The sequence below is a fragment of the Nannospalax galili genome, unplaced genomic scaffold, assembly GCF_000622305.1.
Source record: "Nannospalax galili isolate Female #2095 unplaced genomic scaffold, S.galili_v1.0 scaffold300, whole genome shotgun sequence".
NCBI classification, from domain to species: Eukaryota; Metazoa; Chordata; class Mammalia; order Rodentia; family Spalacidae; genus Nannospalax; species Nannospalax galili.
In genome coordinates, this window is record NW_008347322.1 from 3,391,206 (window position 1) to 3,414,433 (window position 23,228).

The 23,228-nt window shown below is 48.5% G+C and overlaps 1 protein-coding gene across 8 annotated transcripts in view; it reads left to right on the forward strand.

The window, feature by feature from the left end:
• Odf2 (outer dense fiber of sperm tails 2) overlaps positions 1 to 22,104 on the forward strand; it is a 35,795-nt gene extending 13,691 nt beyond the window's left edge. For 7 of the 8 annotated variants that reach the window (XM_029568746.1, XM_029568744.1, XM_029568743.1 and 4 more), the window contains 11 exons: positions 794 to 923; positions 1,423 to 1,554; positions 11,196 to 11,267; positions 13,002 to 13,073; positions 13,158 to 13,274; positions 13,864 to 14,049; positions 14,421 to 14,530; positions 16,648 to 16,783; positions 20,249 to 20,359; positions 20,501 to 20,605; positions 21,779 to 22,104. In XM_029568746.1, coding sequence (XP_029424606.1) covers positions 794 to 923; positions 1,423 to 1,554; positions 11,196 to 11,267; positions 13,002 to 13,073; positions 13,158 to 13,274; positions 13,864 to 14,049; positions 14,421 to 14,530; positions 16,648 to 16,783; positions 20,249 to 20,359; positions 20,501 to 20,605; positions 21,779 to 22,000 — 1,393 coding nt within the window. In that variant the 3' untranslated portion in view covers positions 22,001 to 22,104. Of the gene's footprint in view, positions 1 to 793; positions 924 to 1,422; positions 1,555 to 11,192; positions 11,268 to 13,001; positions 13,074 to 13,157; positions 13,275 to 13,863; positions 14,050 to 14,420; positions 14,531 to 16,647; positions 16,784 to 20,248; positions 20,360 to 20,500; positions 20,606 to 21,778 lie in introns of all 8 variants that reach the window. The other variant, XM_029568742.1, reaches the window with a different exon arrangement.
• Positions 22,105 to 23,228: the final 1,124 nt, after the last annotated feature.

The window sequence follows — 23,228 nt, forward strand, 5'->3', positions numbered from 1 at the left end:
TGGCAGCAGAGGGGCCTCAGAGCTGGCAGGGGCTGTAGTGTCTGAGAGCAGCTTTTTTGTTTTGTTTTGTTTTTTCAGTTGTAAGAGGTAGAACCCAAGGCTGGAGCATGCTCAGTGCTCTACGGCTGAGCCACACCTCCAGCCAGTTTCAGAATACTTTGAGGAAACTGGGAGCTGTAGGAAGGTTTTAAGAGCTGCGAGCAGTCACCAGGCATGGTGGCTCAAGCCTGTAATCAGAGCACTGAGAAGTAGAGGTGGGAGGATCAGGAGTTCAAAACCAGCCTGTACTACATAGCAAGTTCAAGGCCAGCCTGGGCTACATGAGACCCCATTTCAAACAACTAAAAAAATAATTCGTGCCGGGCATGGTGGTGCAAGCCTTTAGTCCCAGCACTCGGGAGGCAGAGGTAGCCAAATCCCCATGGTCTACATGAGAGTTCCAGGCTAGCTGGTGCTAAAGGGAGACTGTCTCAAAAAGACCAAGAAAAAGAAAACAATCTATGAATCTGTGATGAAGCTTGCCCGCACCATTGGAGAGCATGGCAGAGCTCAAGAGCCTGCAGTTGTGGGTCATGCCGTGGTGTCTCCTGGGTAGAGGCCCCACTCTAATACCAGGCAGGTGTGTCTTCTGGGCCCTTATCCTTCTAGAAGGCCATTGGGCAGGAGGGGCCACCTCACCCCTTCCCCCACTGTTCCCTGGCAGGAGGGTGCCTCGCAGGGCATTGTGAGGTGGGCCCCAGAGCTCTGGGCAGGCAGGGCCCAGGGTTCATGACCCCTCTCTTTCTGGCCCCAGTCTCCAGAAGAAACACCTCCAGCAGGAGAAGGAGTGCCTCATGTCCAAATTAGTGGAGGCAGAAATGGATGGAGCGGCTGCCGCCAAACAAGTCATGGCCCTAAAGGATACCATCGGGAAGCTGAAAACTGTAGGTGGAGCCCTGGGATGGGGTGTGGTGGGGGCAAGGGGGGGCGCTTTACGCAGTCATCAGGCTGACTTTATGACATCTCTAGGCAGAGGGAGGGCACACCTTACTCAGCTCCCAACCCCCACTCTCACTTCCTGGGCTTTGGTCCTTGAAGATGACCTCTGGTGACCAGGGCCTCTGAGGAGACGGCATCATGGATCACTTGGGATCATACTGAGTCAAGGCATGTGGTTGATTCCTGCAAATGTCAGTCACCAGGTGTTGCTATTGCCTTAGCCTCGTGAAGGATGCCTGCCCTCACCACACATACCTGCTCTGAGCCCTCCTGGCCCTTCCACCTTCTTTCTTTCCCTAGGCCCATCTCTAGAAAGCTTTCCCTTGACTTCAGTGGCTCAGCTCCTCATGCCTGGGCTTTCTGGCACCAGCACCTCTTGAGCCTCTTGTGGGCCTGTGTCTTTGCTTATCCCCCTTCTCCATGTAAGACACATTTTTCTTCCAGGAGAAACAAATGACTTGCACGGACATCAACACCCTAACGAGGCAGAAGGAGCTTCTCCTGCAGAAGCTGAGCACATTTGAAGAGACCAACCGCACCCTCCGAGACCTGCTGAGGGACCAGCACTGCAAAGAGGTGAGTACCTGAGCTAGGCTCCAGCTGCAGCTCTTGGGCTCAGCACACCTTCTGTAGTACCTGCCCACTGAGTCCTGCCCTTGTCTGTACAAGGAGATTCTATGGGAGTCTGGCCAAAGAGGACCAGGGAGAGACTTAAGCCCTTGGTACTGTTGTGGCTGTTCTTGAAGTCAGGCCAAACAGCAGGACCACGGAGGTCAGGGGAAGGGCAGCTGGGAGGGCTTTTTAAGCCCAGCCCAGGGTCCCGGGGAGAAGGAAGTTCTGGGCCTGAATTTTTTCTTCTCCTCCTCCTCTTCCTTGTCCTCCCTCCCTCCCTCCCTGAGAAAGAGAAGCTGAACATTATTTTTTTAATCTTTAAATTGCTTCCCTCTTTAAATACAAGGAGCCTCTGTAAAGACTGTGTTGTTCCTCCAGTAATCCTCTTATACGAACAGTTCACTGAGTCATCAAGCCTTGAATCAGGGCTTGGAAGCCAAGGAGACCACATTACCCTGCAATCTCACATTTTAAAACTCTCCACTTTTCAGAAGTCCTGCAGTCTTATTGTCCTCAATATTGTATTCATAGCATTCTACAACCAGCACGACAATCAGAAACTCTAGGACTATTAGCAGTTTCTTTCCTTTATTCATTTTTTCCATAAAAGTAGAATAAGGTCCGCCGGGTGTGGTTGCATATACCTTTAGTTCCAGCATTCGGGAGGCAGAGGCAGGTGGATCTTTGTGAGTTCAGGGCCAGCCTAGTCTTCATAGTAAGTTGCAGGCCAGCTGGGCTGCAGGGAGACGCTGTCTCAAAAATATATATATAAAAAAATTTCAATATGAAGCCCAAGCTAGCTTTAAACTCACAGTCTTTCCACCTCAGCTTCCTGAGTATCAGCTGCCACACTGGGCTCAGACCTGCATTTTTTTTTTTTTAAGTAGAGAAGTGAGTAATGGCCAGTGACTCCAGTTTTTGAAGTTATCCTCTGAAGTCTGTAATGCAAGCCCTCTAGAAGCTGAGGCGTAGTAGCACAAGTTTTAGGCCAGTCTTGGTTATATCGTACGACCCTGTCTCAAAATACAATTTTTAAAAAGCCAGAGGAAAATGGAAGGAAAGAAAAGCTGAAGCTGCTCCACGCAGAGCCCTTGCCTAGCACTCAGACGGCCGGGTTTAGTCTCCAGTACCACAAAGCAGACGTTTTCTGATATGTACTTCTAAAACATTGCCATCATTGTGTGTGCTTGTGTGCCGTGGTGCACATGTGGAGGTGAGTGGACCTGTGGAATGGTCATCCACCTTTATGTGGAGGCCAGGGGGTGAGGCCAGGGGGTGAGGCTTGCATGACAAGTGCTTCTACCTGCTCTGCCAGCTCTCAGGTCCCCCTGTGAAAAATTAAAAATTTTTTTCTGATCTTTATTTTAAATGATGTGGATATGTGTATGTCTGTGTACCAGAATGCAGGTGCCCATGGAAGCCAGAAGTGTTGGCTCCTCAAGGTGGTTGTGAGCCGCCTGAGGTGGTTGCTGAGAATTGAACTCAGGTCCTCTGCAAGAGTATGTGCTCTTAACTGCTGAGCCATTTCCAGGTCTCTTTTTTTCTGAGACAGGATCTTATGTAACCTAGGCTGAGCTCAAACTTGCTCTGTATCCAAGGATGACCTTGAACCCCTACCTTTCCGCCTCCATCTACCTCCCACCATCATGAGCTCTAATGGATATTTTGTTAGACATTTATTGTTCCACAGTAGCCAACCTCAGGGCTGTACCCTTAGCCCTGCTTTTCTTTCAAAGCAGAGTTACAGTTTATTATGGTTTTAATATAGATTTAGTTTGGTGGGGGAGGGGACTGGAGAGATGGCCAGGAGGGGCCTAGAGAGATGGCTCACTGTTAAGAGCACTTGCTGTTCCTGCAGAGGACCCAGGCTCGTTCAGTTCCCAATACTTACATGTCAACACACAGTCGTCTGATGCTTTCTGGTCTCTGTGGACACTACATGCTCATACGTATAAAATAAACATTAAAAATTTTTTAAAAATCCTTTAAGAAAGGAGGTAAATGTTTACAGATGTATTTTTTATTTTTATTTATGTATATGAGTGTTTTGCCTACATGTGCATCATGTGTTTGCAGTGCCTGTGAAGGCCAGAAGAGGGCATTATCCTCTGAAACTTAAGGATGGTTGTTGGCTCCCATGTGGGGCATGGGAACTGAATCTGGGTCCTCTGCAAGAGCAGCCAGTGCTCTTCATCACTAAATCATGTCCCCATCCCCCAGTTTTAATACAGATTTAAGCTTGGACTTTGAGAGGCAGGGAGTGTGGTATGGAGGTGCACGCTTTTCATCCCAGCACTCATGAGGCAGAGGCAGAGGACCTCGAGGTCAACCTGGTGTACATAGAGAGAAAGAGGCCATTCAGAGCCACATAGTGAGACCTTGTGTCTGGGAAAAACAAAACCATGGGTGTTGGGGGAGAACAGTGCAGTAGTCTTTGGCGGCAGTGAATGTCTCACTCTGTAGCTCAGGCAGGCTTCAAACTCACAGCAGTCTTCCTGTCTGTACTCCTTGGTGCTGGGTTTACAGGTCTTACACTTGGCTCCAACAGGCTGTTTTGGAACATGTACATTATAAAGTGGCTAACTCAAGCTAATTAACTTGGGTGTTACACCCTTCATTTTTATCTGTGATCAGAGCACTTAAAAGCTACTCTTAGCGGTTTCCTGGTATACAATATGTTACCAATAGTCTCCGTGTTGCACAGTGGGTCTGGAACTCGTTATTTTATTATTTATTTATTTATTTATTATTTATTTATTTATTTAATTTATTTGTATTCATGTATTGCCTGCATGTAGGTAAGTGCACCAATTCGTGCAGTGCCCACGGAGGACAGAAGAGGCTGTTGGATACCCTGGAACTGGAGTTAAGGACAGTTGTTAGCTGCCATGTGTATGCTGGGATTTGAACCCTGGTCTTCTCCAAGAACAGCCAGTGTTCTTAACCACTGAGTCATCTCTCCAGCCCCAGAACTTGTTATTTTATAACTGAATTTTTAACACTTTGCCTGACATCTCACTGGTTGCCGCTGGTCACTGCCCTTCTCTCAGCTCCTGTGTTTGACTTTTACAGATTCCATATGAATGAGGCTCCCTCACCTTTTTCTGTGGCTGGTTTATCCACTTAGTACCATGTCTTCCAGGCTCAGCTGTGCTGTAACTGATGTCCACTCCCCTGTTTTCTTTCTAAAGGGCTGATGTGGGTATCTCGCGTGTTGTGTGCACACTGGTTCATCTGTGGCTTGACATTGGTTGAGTGTGTACCTTGGAATTGTGAGTATTCGTAGGTTAGCAAACATCTCTGTCTTTCCACAGTGTTGGGGACTGAATCAGGGCTAAATGCATGTTAGACAAGTGCTCTACCACTGAGCTACATCCCCAGCCCAGTGAACATTTCTCAAAAGACTGATAATAATCAGGTAGTCTCGGGGCTGGAGAGATGGCTCAGTGGTTAAGAACACTGGCTGTTCTTGCAGAAGACCCAGGTTCAAATCCCAGCACCCACATGGCAGCTAACAACTGTCCGTAACTCCAGTTCCAGGGGAATCCACAGTCTCTTCTGTCTTCCGCAGGCATTGCATGACACAGGTGCACTTACCTACATGCACGTATAACACTCATACACATAAAATAAAAATAAATTAAAAATAATAAAAGATTAAGAAATAGGTTTTGATTTCTTTAATAAACCGGGCTGAAGAGGTGACTCAGTAGTTAAGAGCACTGGCTGCTCTTGCAGAGGACACAGGTTTGATTTCCAGCACCCATATGGCAGCCAACAACTGTCTGTAACTCTAGTTCTAGGGGACCCAATGCCCTCTTCTGACCGCAGCAGGCAGTTCAGGACACTGGCACACTTACCCACACGTAGGCAATACACTCATACACATAAAATGAAAATAATAAATAAAATCTTAAAAAGAAACACTGGCTATTCTTGTAGAAGACCCGGGTTTGAATTCCAGCACCCACATGGCAGCTAACAACTGTCCATAATCCCAGTTTCAGGGGATCCAAAACCTCTCTGTCCTCCACGGGCATTGCACGACATGGGTGCACTTACACACATGCCGGCATTATACGCTCAAACACATAAACTAAAAATTAAACTTAAAGATCTACTTTGGGACTAAAAATCTTAAAATTCATGTGGAAGCACAAGAAGAAAGATCAAATGAACACACACACAATGGAGTGCTTCCGTTCGTAAAGAAGGTCGAAGTTACGTTGCCTGCAGGAAAACAGACGATCCCACAGAGGTCAGAAGAGGCTGTCTGATCCCCTGGGAGTTGTTAGCTGCCATGTGGGTGCTAGGATTCGAACCTGGGTCTTCTGCAAGAACAGCCAGTGTTCTTAACCGCTGAGCCATCTCTCCAGTCCCTGAAATGACATTTTCATATTATTTAGCATGTTAGCCAACAAACCTACCTAACTTCCTTTCTTCCTTCCTTCCTTTTTTCCTCTCTCTTTCCCTCCCTTTCTTCCTTCAGTATTTTAAGACAGGGTCTTGTTATGTAGCCCAGCCTTCTCTAGAATTGAAACTGGGCATAGAAGTGGACACTGGTAATTGTAGCTGCAGGAGCCAGAGGCCAGGAGTATCTAAGTATCTAGGTAGGGCAGCCTGGACTGTTGAGTGAGACCTATTTCATACCTCTACCATCTCCCTAAAATAACACACACACACACACATGCAGAGTAATAGAAAGTCATGGTGGGCCTGGTGGCATATGCCTTTAGCCCCAGCATTCAAGAGGCAGAGGCAGGTGGACCTCTGTGAATTTGAGGCCAGCCTGGTCTACATAGTGCGTTCCAGGCTAGCTCTGGCTACAGGGACACCCTGTCTCATAAAAACAGGAAAAAAAAGAAAAGTGGTATGCTCACAGAGCAGCTTCCAGTATCCATCACTTACGTTTCCTTTTGTGATAATCTTACGTGTTCTCCCTAGAAGGAAACTTCATCTTGAACTTGATAGTTTACTTATACATGTATCCCCAACCAACATCAGTGTTATTATGTCTTCTTTTTGTAGTGTGTGTGCATGTTTATGTATGTAGGATCAGAGGACAACCTTGAGTGTCATCCTCAGAAATGACTGTCTGCCTCCTTTGATTTAAAACACATCTTTTATTACATTTGTTTCTTTGTGTGTGCATATGACACTTGCCCACAGCGCGTGGAGGTCAGAGGACAGTTTGAGGGAGTTAATTCTGTCCTTCTACTATGTGGGTTCTAGGGATCAAATTCTGATCAAGAGGCTTGCATAGCAAGCACTTTGCCGACTAAGCCCTCTCCCCAACCCCTAGTTAGTGTGTTTTTAAACTTCACATAAATTATGTTGCTTTTGGGGCTGGAGAAATGGCTCAGTGGTTAAGAACACTGATTGTTTTTGCAGAAGACCCGGGTTTGATTCCCAGCACCCACATGTCAGCTAATAACTGTAACTCCAACAGCATCTTCTGTCCACCATGGGCATTGCACGACACGGGTGCACTTACCTATATGCAGGCACTAGACTCATACACATAAGATAATAAAGTCTTTTTAAAAAGTTATGTTGCGTCAAATGCATTCTGAATTTACTTTGTTCGGTTCACAGTTTTTGTTTTGAGACAAGGATCTTATAATGCAGTCCAGGCTGGCCTCAAACCCATGACACTCCTTCTGCCTCAGCCTCTCAATTGCCAAGACTGCAGGAGCCTTGCTAATAGTTTATGACATTGCTCTTACCTCTAAGGCCTAGAGTGATGAATTTCCTTGCTGTGTTCTGTAATCATGAGGGACACTTACTGCCAGGTTTTTCTGTCACGTTGTATTGATGTGCACCTATCCTGCTGTACTTGAGAGTTTCTGGATGGGCATGGTAGCACAGGTCTGGGAGGTGGAGACAGGATGATCACAAGTTCATAAATTCATGTCCAGCCTGGACTACATAGTGATTCCAGGCTTGCCTGAGCAACATTAGGAGAACCTGTCAGAAAAAGAAAAGTCTAGAATCTATTTTTATTTTACTTGTTATAGCCATACTCTCCTCTGTAGTAGTTAAATTTGCTTTATTTCTGGCTCAGTGGTTCCAGGTAGGTGATTCCTGCCTTAGATTTCTCACCTATAAAATGGGCAGAAGGTCTTCCACTCTGGGGTTGTGCATGGAAGAGAGAACTTAGGGACAAGGACTGCCATTGTTCCTGGGGTGCAGCAGATGTCTCATAATCGTAGGTGCTGCTGTATCCTGGGGGAGTGGCATCTTCAGAAAGCCTTAGTCCATTTAGTTCTCCTTCGTGCTCATATTTTATATGTATATATATATTTTTTAAATATTTTATGTATATGAATGTATTGCCTGCATGTCTGTTAGTGTAGCCCTGTCGTGCAGTACCGCGGAGGTCAGCAGAGCCTGTGCTCACTGACTATTCTCAGCTGTTCACGTCTCTGTCTGTGTCTTCCTGATCTTCTTCCTCCTTTTGAGGAGGGGCTTACTGTGGGGTTCTGAGTAGCCTTGAAGGTTGCATCCTCCCTGTGCTGTGATTTCAGGTGTACACCACCCTGACTGGGTTCCTCTGTCTCTTCTTGTTGCTATAGAAGCTAAGTGCTGTCCTTTTTCAGCTCCCAGGGCCCCAGGAAACTGGGTGTCAGGAAACCCTCTCTTCTTGGCTTGTGAAGGGGACCTGGGGATCATAGAGGGAACAAGACTGTTCCCTCCTTGAAGGGATCTTTGTTCAGGTGTCAAGAAGAATAGGGTCAGTCCCAGAGATCCAGCCAGTGAGAACAGGGGCCAGGAAAGAGCAGCAGTTATCAGAGGAAATGTAAATGGCAGGTAGACATCTGAGCTGATGCTGTGCCTCCCTGGTAAGTAGGGAAATGTCAGTTAATACAGCAGCTCTGCTTTTGGCAAAGACCGTGACTTCCTAGCACAGGCTGGGATTATAGCTCAGTGGTACAGTGCTTGCCTGATGTGTGAGGTTCCAAGTTCAAGTCCCAGCAGAGGAAACACAGGTTAGAGACAGAAAGCAGATTAGTGGTTGCCAAGGGCAGTGGGGAAGGTGCAGGGGTGTGGCTGCAGGGCTGCTGTGAATGGAAGTGGAGATGGTGGTACACGTGCATGAATGTCCTTCGTGTCCCCAAACTGTCTAATGTGACTAAAATAGCAAGTTTTGTCCTACATATTTTACCAATTAAAAAAAAAAGCCAGTATACCCAAAAGTCCCTGATTTCTGCATTTTGTTAATTTACTTTTGCCAACTTGGTGACGTATAACTGACAGGTAAGAGCTGTATGTATTTAAGATGTTCAGCCTTCATATTTGTTGTGAAGTGAGTACCACAATCAAGCCATGTAACTTTGATTACCTTTTATTGTTCCCTTTTTCTTGATGTGGGCACTTAAGCTCTGTCTGAGCAGATTTCAAGTACAGTATCATTAACTTCAGTCATTGTGTTGTACACACTTAGTAAGTATTAACTTATGATGTCTAAATTTATATCTCAAGGAAGCTTTCCCTTTTTTTTGGTCTTTTTGAGACAGGGTCTCCCTGTAGCCCCAGCTGTCCTGGAACTCACTATGTAGACCAGGCTGGCCTTGAACTCACAGAGATCCACCTGCCTCTGCCTTGAGCTCACAGAGATCCAGAGATCTGCCTGGCTCTGCCTCCCGAGTGCTAGGATTAAAGGCGTGTGCCACCATGCCCAGAGGAAGATTTCCTTTTTATTTTTATGTTATTTTATTTTATTTATTTATTTTTTTGGTCTTTCTGAGACAGGGTCTCCCTGTAGTCCCAGCTGTCCTGGTCATGCTCCTTCCAAGTCCCTGACCATCCAGCCAAACCATTGGCTACAGCCCATGAATCAGTATATAATCGCACTTCTGGCCATTTCTCTTTCCAAGCAAAATGCACGACCATGTGCGCTGCCCGAAGTTCTGCCCACTGTGAAGACTTTCCTTCCCCAGTGTCCTTCAAGGTTGTTCCAGAAATTGGCTGTAATGCTGAAGCCGTCCACTTCTGAGTAGTGCCTGCATAGCGTGCAGAACCATCTGTAAACCAAGCCCTAGTCTTCTCTTCCTCAGTCAACGGATCATAGGGCACACCCCATGAAGCCATAGGTGCATGCTTGAGAACAGGAGGCATCGTAACAGGAGTAGGAACCATAGGCAACTTCTTCATGTACTTGTTTCTGCCCTCCAGGCCTGCTCGAGCCCGATCACATATATACCACTTCCATTTGATAATGGATTGTTGCTGTGTGTGGCCTACTTTATGGCTTGAGGGTTCAGATAACACCCAGCTTATGATGGGCAGCTCCAGTCGCATGGTGACTTGGTAGCCCATTGTCAAACATTCAGTTTCCACTAAGGCCCAATAACAGGCTAAGAGCTGTCTCTCAAAGGGAGAATAGTCTGCAGATGAAGGCAAAGCCTTACTTCAAAATCTCAATGACCTCTGCTGTGATTCCCCTATGGGGGCCTGCTAGAGTCCCCAAACAGCATCTTTATCTGCCACTGATACCCCAAGCACCATCGGGTCTGCTGGATCATATGGCCCAAGGGGCAGAGCAGCTTGGACAGCAGCCTGGACCTGTTGAAGGGCCCTTTCTTGTTCCAGGCCCCACTCAAAAGTAGCTACCTTCCAAGTCACTTGATATATGGGTTGTAGTAACACACCCAGATGAGGAATGTACTGCCTCCAGAATCCAAACAGGCCCACCAACCATAAAGGGGCTGTTCTGGTTTGTTTCTCCATTGCTGTGACAGAACACTCTGACCACCACCAACTTGGGGAGGAAAGGGTCTATTTGACTTACATCGCCAAGTCACAGATCATCAGGGAGCCCAAGGTAGGAACTCAGGGCAGCAACCTGGAGGCAGGAGCTGAAGCACAGGCCATGGAGGAATGCTGCTTACTGGCTTGCTCCTCTGGCCCCTGTTCAGCCTGCTGTCTTATACAATACAGGCCCAACTTCCCAGGGGTGGCGCCACCCACGGTGGGCTGGGCCCTCCCACATCATTCATCAAGAAGATGCCCCTCAGACATGGCCACAGGCCAGTCCAATAGAGGCAGTTCCCCAATTGAGGCTCCCTCAACCCAGGTGTGTCAAGTTGACACTAAAGCTATCCAGCACACTTTCCTTTTTAAAAAATATTTTTATTTTATGTGTATTGAGTGTATTACCTGCATGCATGTAAGTGCACCCCTGTGCTACAATGGCTGTGGAGGTCAGAAGAGGTTGTTGGAGTCCTCTGGAACTGAAGTTATAGATGATTGTTAAGCTGCCATGTGGGTGCTGAAAATCAAACCTGCATCCTCTGCAAGAGCATCCAGTACTCTTAACTGCTGAGTCATCTCTCCAGCCCCAAGAAAGATTTCTTTAAAAACAAAAGTTGCAGGGCCTAGGGAGATGGCTCAGTTTCTCTGGGCAGGCCCAGGTAAATTCCTAGCCAGCTAGAAAAGCCTTGGGAAGTGTAGCATCAAAAAGCCAGCTTCAGGCCAAGGTCTGGTGGGTATGCCGGAGGGATTTTAATATGCACACTTGTAAAGTTAGAAATGTCATCTTAGGAGAGCATTAGTGACCTGCAGGCTCTGTATTTATTAAATTTTTGCTTTACTACCCACTGAAGGATTCCGAAAGACTAATGGAGCAACAAGGTACTTTGCTGAAACGTCTGGCGGAGGCGGACACAGAGAAAGCGGTAATCACAGCACCCCTTGTGCTTCTAGAGGGTACAGGTGGCCAGGGGGTTGGGCTCCTGGGAATGGAGGTGGTGGACAGTGGGGCTAGAGCCTCTGGGCTAGCGTTTCTCTGGGTGACAGTTCTTTAAGCTATAAAATGGGTTGACACTTCGTTACCTGCTCTACTGGACTTGTCTGGCTAGGTGATCATTGAAGGGCTTCAAGGCACAAAGTAGAGCACCAGTGTGAGGGGGTGGGAGCTAGAATGAGGGGCATTAAGTTGTCAGGCCCTGTCAACCCTGGATTTGTATTAATGGATTCCTAGCCAGGCATGGTGGCTCAGGCCTTTAATTCCGGCACTTGGGAGGCAGAGGCAGGTGGATCTCTACATAGTGAGTTCAAGGCTAGCTGGGGCTGCAGGGAGACCCTGTCTCAAAAAGACCTCCCCCCCCAAAATTTTATGCACACACACACCCCCCACCACACACACACCCCTTTGGTTCAGTGATTCTTATACCAGGATTCTCTATCAAGGCAGCAAGTTGTAGGGAATTTGAAGTTCTGTAAGAAGTTGGTTCATGGGTGTGAGGAATAAAGGCGGTCCATGGCTTAATAAATTTGGCAAAATATTGGCTGGCTTGAATTCAAAGTTTAACAGGCTTCTTCTTAATCCCAAGACTGGGAGTCTCTGCTGTTTGAATGTCTACGTCTCCAAGAGAGAAAAGAAGGTGAAGGCTGAGCTTCCCTTGGCCTTGCCGCCTGACCCATCCTACATCAGATGCGTTGTGGGTGTTGAAGGGCACGCTTTTCCCCAGCTCACTAACGCACTCCCCTTCTTAGGAGTGCTCTCCTTTTCATTAAACTATATCAAAAAGGAATTTGAAGGAGGAGTGGAAGCTGTGCAGTAACAATCTTGCTTAGTACATTCCCAGCAAGGCTCCCAGCTCAGGAGGCCTTGCCAAGCTATGAGACATTGAGACATGGAAACTATTTCAAAAGATGTTGAAGAGTTAGAGCAGGAGAGCTGGCTCAGTGGTTGAGAGCACTGGCTGCTCTTGCAGAGGACCCGGTTTCCAGTACCCACATGGCAGTGAAAAACTGTCCGTAACTCCAGTTCCAGGGGATCTAATGCCCTCTTCTGACCTCCGCAGGCAGTGCACGACGTGGGTGTATTTACCTACATTTAGGTAATACACTCATACACATAAAATAAAAATAATAAAATAGCTTTAATTGTGATAAATGAAATAGTAGGCTATAGGACAAAATATACTTAAGACGTTGATTTTGTATAAACTGGTAATTGCTGGGCAGGAGGGTCTTAGGGTTTCTTTGTGCTTTTCGGTATTTTCTACAGTTATATATATATATATTTTGTCATTTTGAGACAGGTTCTCTCTGTAGCCCCAACTGGCCTGGAACTTGATATGTAGAACAGGCTGGCCTTGAACTCACAGAGATACACCTGCCTTTGCCTCCCGAGTGCTGGAATCAAAAGGTATGCACCACCACGCTAGACTATACAGTTAATTTTTTTTAACTGAAAAATACATAGTTGTTTTAAGAAAAATTGTATACGTTAGGTGCTTCCCACCTGGGTCTCAGTGACTAGGTGCTTCCCACCTGGGTCTCAGTGACTAGGTGCTTCCCACCTGGGTCTCAGTGACATGTGCCAGTGGGTTTCTATGCCAGTGGGGCCTGTGGCCATGGCGCCTCTGCTTGACTGTGGGGACATATGGCTGTTTTTTTCCCAGCGCCTGCTGTTACTGCTGCAAGACAAGGATAAGGAGGTGGAAGAACTCCTCCAGGAAATACAGTGTGAGAAGGTACCGTGCCAGCACTGTCCTGTCCCAGCCAGCAGAGTGCAGGGCCATGCTGCAGCTGACTCCATCCCCTCCTCTGTCTCCCAGGCTCAAGCAAAGTCAGCCTCCGAGCTTTCGAAGTCCATGGAGTCTATGCGTGGGCATCTACAGGCGCAGCTTCGGTGCAAAGAGGCAGAGAACAGTCGCCTGTGCATGCAGATCAAGGTGCTTGCTGCTCCTGGGTGGGGGGGCGGGGGAGGCAGCCACGGGCCCTGTCCCCTCCCACCTAGCACAGTGGCCTGACGCAGGGGATCCCACCCAGGAAATGTGCCCCAGAGCTCAGGGGACAACTACTGCCGAAGCTCCTGTGCACTGGAGAGATTGTAGGCTAACGTCAGGAGCAGTAGACAGAGAGAGCCTGGAGGGCTGGCCTGTCCCCTCCCAGCAATGACAAGGTTGGGTGTCGTGTTTCTGAGCCTGTCACTCTCTTAGTCACAGACGACTACCCGAGGAAGTCACTAGTCTCAAATACTCCCAAGGGTTCCGAGGTAGCAGATCTGCTGAGTCACCTAAGTATCTGATCACTTGACCAGTTCAGAGGATTTCAAAAGGTCTCCATGGTTTGTGAGATCCAGAGAGGAAAACTGGGGGCCATGGCTCTATCCCTGTCCCTGGAGGCTGGCGTCCTCACTCAGCTGCTGATCTGGCTTCCTCTCCCTCAGTCCCAAGTTTTGCTTGTGCCATTTTGACCCCTCTGCCTTCCACACCACCCTGCTGTCTTTTCCACCCCTTACTTGCTGCTGCTGCCCTCTAGAACTTGGAGCGCAGTGGGAACCAGCACAAGGCAGAAGTGGAGGCCATCATGGAGCAGCTAAAGGAACTGAAGCAGAAGGGAGACCGAGATAAAGAGACCCTGAAGAAGGCCATCCGAGCCCAGAAGGAGCGAGCCGAGAAGAGTGAGGAGTACGCCGAGCAGCTGCACGTGCAGCTTGCCGACAAGGTAGCGGGCTTGGACCCCTGCCCCACCTTTGGAGGAGCACTGCGTGTGGGCAGTAGGACACAGGAGATGAGTGGGCAGACAGATGCAGGGTGAATGAGCCGGGAGGACAATGACTCCGGGAAATGCAGGTGACTAGAGGGCCAGGACTGTCGGACACACCCACCTTGTAGTCAGAAGACTGGCTTGGGATCTGCCAACAGGATGCACATGATGCTGGGAGTCTGGGTGCTCAGCCCAGTCCCCTATTCCCAGTGTGCTCGTCTGGAGAGACGCTGCCAAGGAAGGCCCATATTATCTAGGGGAGCCCAGCCCCACCTCTGTAGCCTGGGTGTTGAGACAAGATTGACATGCCTTGCTGTCTGTGTTCCTAGGACCTATATGTTGCTGAAGCTTTATCTACTCTGGAGTCATGGAGGAGCCGTTACAACCAGGTTGTGAAAGACAAAGGAGACCTCGAGTTGGAAATTATTGTCCTAAACGAGTATGTCTACCTATTAGGAGTGAGGGACTTGAGGAACAGGTGGAAGGGGCACAGGGTCCTGAAGGCTCTGGCAGCAGCTGTGGTCTCTGCAGTGTACAGTGTAGGTTAGGGTTGTACTGTGTTGAGATGTGGGGAGCTCTGAACCAGGCTCTGGCTCTAGGCTTGGCCTCCTCCACTCATAGGTACCCTTGAAGGAATAGGCTTCCTCCATCATGGAGGCCTAAGCCTGGCCTCAGCCTGTACAGCAGGGCATGGACACACTAGTGTCTTTCTCCTTGATCTTGGGGGATGATCTGACTGGTAATCCCTGTGCCTTCTCCATTGTCTGACCAGTGTTGCCTATCAGCCGGTCAGTGGTATGGCAGGGGAGTGGAGGCAGCAGTAGCCTTCAAGGTGTGGGTAACTGGACAGACACCTGCTTTTCCACTGACGGAGCTGTCATAACGACCTCAGTTGCTCTTTAGCCATAGTCATTTGCTCATCCCAAAAGAACGTTTAGAGCAATGTGCACATGCTAGCCTGTGCAACTATAAGTTGCGGTACCTGCCCTGTGTGCTGTCGAGATGAGGCCCAGCTGGTCACTGGGAGCTAACAGAGTCCCCCATGAGGAAAGCCTTCTTTAGGAAAGTGTCTTTGTTGTGTTTCCCCAACGCAGCAAACGGGCTGAAAACCCGCCATGCGCCAGGTGTTCTTTTTTTTAAATCCACTGCCCAAGAGCCTTCCAGCAGACAGACTTTGCTGTAGCTGCACTCTAATCCCCAAGGGAAGCTAGCTGGGCATAAGTTAGCATTCCTTATTGGGTTTAAAAAAAATATTTTATTTATAGTTTTTATTTTATGTATATGCGTGTATTGCCTGCACGTAGGTAAGGTGGGTAACTTCACCCCTGTCATGCGGAGGACAGAAGAGGCTGTTCGATCCCCTGGGACTGGAGTTACAGACAGTTGTTAATTGTCATGTGGTGCTGGGGTTTGAACCTGGATCTTCTGCAAGAACAGCCAGTTTTCTTAACCGCTGAGCCATCTCTCCAGCCCCCCTACGCACTGGGTGTTCTTTGCAGGGAATTCTCTGTCTAGCAGGAGACAAGATCAGGAAGGGTACCTGGTGCAGATGAGAGGTCAGAGAAGGGCTGCTCCCAGGAGGGGAGTGTGAACTAGGCTTTTGTGGGCGAGTAGTAGGTTACTGGGTGAAATTCAGTATGTGGGGTTGGACCCAGTCAGTGTTCAATAAACACTTGACAAATGCTGGCCTCCAAGTGAAGAGTACTCAGCTAGGCTCATAGCTCAGTGGTAGAACACTTGTCTAGAATGACTTCCTTTCCATGTCCTTCACTACAAAAGCCAAATAATAATAAAATAAAATAAAAAATACAGCTGGAAGCTGGGCATGCTGCACACCTTTAACCTGGGTTACATAGTGAGTTCCAGGCCAGCTGGGGCTACAGGGAGACCCTGTCTCAAAACGACCAAAGTAAGTAAGTAAATAAATATATAAATCAATCAATCAGTCAGTCAATCACTGAACCCTGTGCAGAGGTCAGAGGTTGCGGCACCTTGGCACACCAGTGAGGCCAACTTGAGCTGATGGTAGACACAAGGGAGGAGGAGCTGGGGCAGCAGCCGGCCCTGTAGCTGGCTCCTGTCACCTGAACCTCTACAGTGCTTGCTGGAGTCCACACAGGAATAGGCCTTGCTGTGGGGGGTAAAAGCCAAGTGTGCCAAGAGCCTGGGTGAGGAATGCCTGAACAATAGTCCCTGACTACCCACCTGGATATTGAGGGAGATTCCAGAGAACTCTGTCCTAATGTTAACCAAGAAAAGATGGGGCCCGAGGTGCTGAAACCTGGGAAGACTGTGTCTTACCTTGAGATCAGGATGGACGCATGTAACCGCATGGCTAAATGGTAATGGTTTCCAGAGAGGGATCGTGGGACACAGATCTTAAAGGATGTTATATGGAGGTGGAGGTGGGACACAGTTGTGGGATACCTGTTTCTTGGTGCTGAGACTGGGAAGTAAGCAGACAGCATGGGATGGTCTTGGGGGTGAGCGGCAACTCTGCTCCATTCCCACAGAAACCTGGATATTTATTGTGTTGTTACTTTTGTAATCGTCCAGTCGAGTGACAGATCTCGTAAACCAGCAACAAAGCTTGGAGGAGAAGATGCGGGAAGACCGGGACAGCCTTGTAGAGAGACTGCACCGGCAGACCGCTGAGTATTCTGCATTCAAGCTGGAGAACGAGAGGCTGAAGGTCTGGAGGCGACCCGTGGGAGCTGCGAGGGCATTTGGGTGGTGACTAGCAAGACCAAGGGCAGGCTGGCCTCGGTGGGCATGGAAATGAGCCAGGGGGTCTTAGAGGACCCTCAAGCACTTAGTGCTGTTAAAGAGAGTGCTCTGGAGTGAGTCCTGGTGCTGCCTCTCACCAGCTGTAGGGCCTAGTGAGAGTGCAGGTATGTGAAAGGCTCACACCTTTCCTTGCTTCACGCCCACAGGGCAGGACTGACTTTGGCTCAGGGCCTCCTGGGCCCTGTGTGCTTTCTCATTTTCCACTTCTCAGCTGTGTATTACCTTCATTTGGGAAAGAATAAGGACATAGGGCAAGGGGTATAGTTCGTTGTGTAGAGCCTTACCTAGCATGTCTGGGGCACTGGATTTGATCCCCAACATCTTAAGTGTTGGGGGTTAGCAAGATGGCTCATATGGTGAAGGCCTCTTCTGCCAAGCCCGAGCACCCGTTTCTGATTCTTGGGACCCACTTAGTGGAAAGAGCAAGTTTTCCAAGTTGCCTTTTCTGACTCCCACAGGTATGCAGTGACACACACGCACACGCACACACGCAATAAATAAGCGTAATAAAGTTTTTTAATTTAAAAGTCAGGTGTTTGAAGGCTGGAGAGATGGCTCAGTGGTTAAGAACACTGGGTGTTCTTACAGAAGACCCAGGTTCGAATCTTAGCACCCACATGGCAGCTAACAACTGTCTGTAACTCCAGTCCCAGGGGATCTGACAGCCTCTTCTGACCTCTGTGGGGTTTGCATGACACCGGTGCACTGACCTACATGCAGGCAACACATGCATACACATTAAAAAAAAAAAAAAAAAAAAAGTCAGGTGTTTAGAATTGAGATATAAGTTGGAATCTGACTCTGGAGACTGGCTATTGTGGTGCACATCTGTAATCCCAGCAGTCAGAAGGCGGAGGCAGGAAGATTACCATACCTTGGAGGCCAGCCTGGGCCACAGAATGGGAGCTTGTCTCAAACAGGGTCTCCCTTGTAGCCCCAGATGGCCTAGAACTCACTGTATAGACCAGGCTGGCCTTGAACTCACAGAAATCCACCTGCCTAATTTTTATTTTGCTTGGCAAGATCAATTTCCAGAAAGTATTGTGTAGGAAGGTTTGTAAATCCTAAAGTTTTCATAAGGTCAGCACAGCTTCAGTCACTGAAATTTACCAGCGCCCCGGTGTCCTCTCCTCATAACTGACCCCTGTAAAGGCAGCTGTGTCGTCCCAGGTGAGCTGCCTGGTTTTGGATTTCGCAGATTCATACAGTCTGACTGGTGAGTGGTTTGCATTTGCACATGAGTCATTTATTCCCCAGTGCCGTAGGTGGGTTCCATGAGGTGAATCTGCCACGTGTTTGTCTGTCTGACTGTTGGTGGACATTTTATTTTGTTCCATGGTGCCGTGGGCATGTTTTGGTGTACACATTGGTGTGTGGGATCTTGAAATAGAATTGCCAGTCCGTCAGGTGGCTCCACTTCAGTGGATGTTGCCAAGCAAGAAAGCAGTGGTGGACACCTGATGGGCCTGTTCATGGCACATGGAGTCAGCGTGTGCTCTTTGTCTCCTTGCCAACACTTGGAATTGTCTTTTCTATTTTTACCACTCTGGTGGGAGTGTGGCAGTATCTTTTTGTTGTACTACGTTTGTTGGATAAGGTGAAAATAACCTCCAAGGGGCCAGGAGTGTGGCATACAGGAAGCTGAAAATCAGCATGGACGACTGCATAGTGGGTTCCAGGCCAGCTTAGGATACATAGAGACCCTGTCTCAAATAAGAGTAATAACCTCCAGTTTAACACTTAGGGATTAATTATAGTCTGGTACGTGTCTACAGAATAATATATTGTAGCCCTGGAAAATGATATCTGCCAGTAGAAGTGTGTCCTCTTATAGAAGTGGGGTGGTACTCCATGGCATAGCATGTGCATTGCATGCACTGAGGCCCTGGGTTCCTTCCTCAGCTCCCAAAACAGAAACCATCTCAGATCTGTGATACCAAGTGAAGGTCTCTGTCAACAGTGGAAGTGCTTTTCTAGATTCTCCCCTTTGAAAGTAACCTAGTAATATGTATTCAAGTCCCCCCCAGCCCCGTTTGCTTTTCTCTCTTTGATTCTTTCTTTTCCATGATGCTGAGCATGGAACACGGCCTGCACATGCTAGACAAGCACTGGCCTGTGCCCACAGCTCATTTCTTACTTGGCCATATTTCACGGATGTCTTTTTAGGTCAGTGTTTTAAGTTTTAGCTCTTTTCTTTTTCTCTTTCTTCCTTCCCTCCTTTCCCCCTTTCTTTTTTAGAGACAATGTTTCGTTATGTACCCCAGGCTAGACTCAAACTTTATATGTAGCCTAGATTAGTCCCAAACTTGCAGCAGCTCTCCTGCCTCAGCTCACTGAGTGCTGGAACTGGGTTATTGACATGAGCCACCACACCCAGCACTCATGTGCTTGAACTCTCTCCCCCAATTTCCCCTTCTCTCCCCTTTCCCCCCTCCCCGCTCTTCTCTCTGTTACGTCTTATTTTATTGCTTTGCAATACCATGATTTATAGTGTCTTATCAAAGGTAAGCATTAAGTATCTAATTTAACAAGGGGAATTCATTGTCCTGAAAAAGAGGTTCACAACATATTGTTAATTTTTAAAAAGTATGTTGTGCCATGTGTGGTTGCACATACCTTTAATCCCAACACCTGGTAGGCAGAGGCAGGTGGATTTTTTTGACTAAGAGGCCAGCATGATCTATGTAGCAAGTTCCAAGCCAGCCATGGCTTGCTACATAGTAAGACCCTGTCTCAAAAAAAAAAAAAAATGAATGAAGCCGGGCATAGTGGCGCATGCCTATAGTCCCAGCACTTGGGAGGCAGAGGCAGACGGATCTCTGTGAGTTCAAGGCCAGCCTGGTCTACATAGTGAGTTCCAGGACAGCTGGGGCTACAGGGAAACCCTGCTTCAAAAAGACAAAACAAAACAAAAAAACAAACAAAAAAAAAAGTGTTTTACAAACTTAGTAAAAAGGATATAATACATAGTTTTCTGAAGAAAATGTTACAGCACAATAGATATATAGCCAAATCCCAGGCCTTGGACCTGTGATTAATGTGTCCTGGTTTTGTATTAATTTTCACCACCTAGGAATTGAACCCAGGGCCTTGTGCAGGCTAGGCAAGCCTTCCAATACCACTTGGCTGCACCCAACCCTCCATTTCCTTTAATGATCCTCTGTTGCCTTTTGAATAAGAAATGTTGTCATGTCTATCCATGGAGGTGACTACATTAGGAGTTAAGACTTACCTAGAGCCTCTCAAATGAAAATCACTGGGGGCTTGAGTCTCAGGGTCGTTCCTTTGCTGGTTCCTAGAGGTGGTCTGAGGGTGGGAAGCCCCACCAGGGACCTTCCTGCTGGTTGCTCACAAGCCATCCCTTCTCCAGGCTAGCTTCACCCCAATGGAGGACAAGCTCAATCAGGCCCACCTGGAGGTCCAGCAGCTGAAGGCGTCGGTGAAAAACTATGAGGGGATGATCGACAACTATAAGAGCCAGGTGAGTCGGGCCCCGAAGCATCTGGTCCCTGCATGTCCTCCTGCTCCGTCAGGCTGGCAGCTGGTTGCCAGGCCTCTCCGGGAAGGGTGAGGGTGGAAGGTGGCTCTGTCTGGGAGGGCCCATTGTGGTTTTGGTCCCCAGGTGATGAAAACCAGATTGGAGGCTGATGAAGTGGCTGCCCAGCTAGAGCGCTGTGACAAAGAAAACAAGATTCTTAAGGATGAGATGAACAAAGAGATCGAGGCGGTACTGTTCCCTTCCTTCTTCACTACCCTGTTGAAGCATCTGATTTCAGTGACTGAGTGCACTGGTGCCTTTGACCCTGACTGACTCGGACCACAGGGGTGACTGTGGTCCAGATTTTCCTCTGGTGGTCTGGTCTGCTTGGTGTGTGTGTGTGTGTGTGTGTGTGTGTGTGTGTGTGTGTGTGTATGTGGGGAGGGGCAGGGGACAACCTCAGCTGTCTTTCTTCAGGTGCTTTCTCCTGTGTGTGTGTATGTGTGTGTATGTATGTGTGTGTGTGTGTGTGTGTCCTCCCCTGTGTGTGTGTGTATGTGTGTGTATGTATGTGTGTGGTGTCTCCCCTGTGTGTGTGTGTTCTCCCCCCACCCCTTTTCTCTCATGCTTTCTTCCTTTTCTTCCCTTGTGGTTTTTTTCCTTTTCCATTTCCTCAAGAAAACAAAATCAAAACACTTGTTGCTTTAAAGCAGCAAACGGACACAGCTGGGGCTTTGGCTTGCTTGTTTCACTCTACGTGGACTCTGGTATTGCGGCATCCGTAAATATACCTCCTGTCTCCTTTGGAAAGATCATTTTCTTTTAGAGATGTTGGCCGACTGAAGTGTAGTGATCACCTTAAAGGTAACCTCAGAGACAGGCCGAGTCAGGCTCTGCCGCTCACTGCCAGTTTCTGGTGCTCAGTCTTGTGAAGCCTAAGGATGGAGTGGGCCCAGGTCTGTCTTATTTCTCTGACCTGTAGCACAGTGGCTACCGTCCTAGGGGCTCTGGAGTCAGACTAGCCTTTAAGCCTGGCTTTTCCAGGTTTTTAGCTGAGTGACCTCAACAAATAGGTTTGCTCCCTGTATGCTTTGTGTCTTCATATGGCTACATGCACACCCATGGTACCGTTCAAGTTAAGTGAGCGCCCTTAGGACGATGCCCAGTCCAGGTGTTTACTGCAGTTGCCACTGACATTTGATTGCTAAAGGCCATCAGTTAAGCTGAAGGCCTTAAGGGCAGATGCAGGTGAACCCTGCGGGGAACAGCTGCACACCTGCTTGGCCTGTGGGAGGCTGTGGCTGCCTGTGAGTTTTGCAAGGTCTTTGGAGACCGAGGCAGCCTGGCTCTCACTCTAGAGGACTATGCTTGGTCACCAACAGCCAGGACCATGCCAACAGTAGGCTTCTCTTCCTGCTTCAGGCCCGCCGGCAGTTCCAGTCCCAGCTGGCTGACCTGCAACAGCTGCCTGACATCCTCAAGATCACGGAGGCTAAGCTGGCCGAGTGCCAAGACCAGCTGCAGGGCTACGAGAGGAAGAACATCGACCTCACAGCCATCATTTCAGACCTGCGCAGCCGGGTAAGGGACTGGCAGAAGGGATCTCACGAACTGGCCCGAGCAGGGTCCCGCTTACCGAGATGAGCTGCACAGCCCCAAGGGACGACCGCCTCCTTTTTCTTGGCTGCCGATTTCTGAAAGGAGTGAGTTATCATCAGTGCTGTGAAATAAAAGTCTGGTGTGCCAAATGCTGCGTGTTTGCACCAAGTGATTGTAGCTGTAGGAGTCGTCGCTGACAGAGCCCTGGGGTCCCCTGCTGCAGCCCACCAGTGCTCCAGCCTGCTCTGCCTGCTTCTGCTTTGCTTGGTCTGCTGCTCTCTGCGCCCCACAGCCACGGAGAGGAGACATGGCAGATACTTGGCCACCGTCTTCCTTGGTTCCATCATTCTCAAGTTCTAACCAGCTCTCCTATTCTTCGCAGATGGACTGTCTGAGATTCTGTTCCGAGAGACGAGCAAGCAGCCCTTTGTCTGTGGGCTGCTGGACCATGCTCCTGCCTGCATGTCCAGCACATTATACATCCCTCGTTCCTCTGTGACCTCCTTTAGTTTGTTTTAGTTCTTTGACACGGTCTCATGTAACCCAGTCTGGCCTTGGAGTTACAGCCACGTGCCACCGTGCCTGCCTTCCTTGAGACTCTCCTGACCTCTTTCCTTGGAGTAATCATAGAAGGAGCTACCTTTTCTTAAGCACCTGCCATGTTCAGTGCCCGCTCTCATTTCAAATATCTCCTAGGAACTTGGTCAAGTATTTGTTACTCCCCTGTAGCAGCCCAAGGCCTGGAGGGGGTCAGCGAGTCCCTATGTCACAGAGCTACTTATTTAATATCCATATTAGCTCTGTGTGGTTCCCAGGCCCATCCCCTCAGACATGTGCCTCTTTCTGTGTTGACCTTGAATGTTCTTGAGTGTCTTGAGTTCTGGTATCTGATCCTCCCACATAAAGCAGCCCTTGGAGTAACTTCTCAAACTTGCCAGCTTAAATCTTCGCCTCCCTTTTGCTACACTGTCCCCTGTTCAGGGGAGATGCTGTCCATGGTACCAACAACGTAATCTGTGAAGCTCCGCAGTTTGCTGCATGTCCGAGCCTCTGCTTCCACCTTCTCACCGCTGCTTTAGCCCCTTCTGGGCCTCCGAAGGGCCTGATCAAGAATGCTTCATGGTTGTCCTTCAGCATCCTGCCAGTTTTCCTCTCATGGGAAAGTGGAGTGGGCCTGTCCTGTGCCTGCTGTTCTCTCTCTTCCAGGTTGTGTATTGAACCTGGACACCTGAAAAGGGCAGCATGCCCCTTTCCTGGGTGTGAATGACAGGTC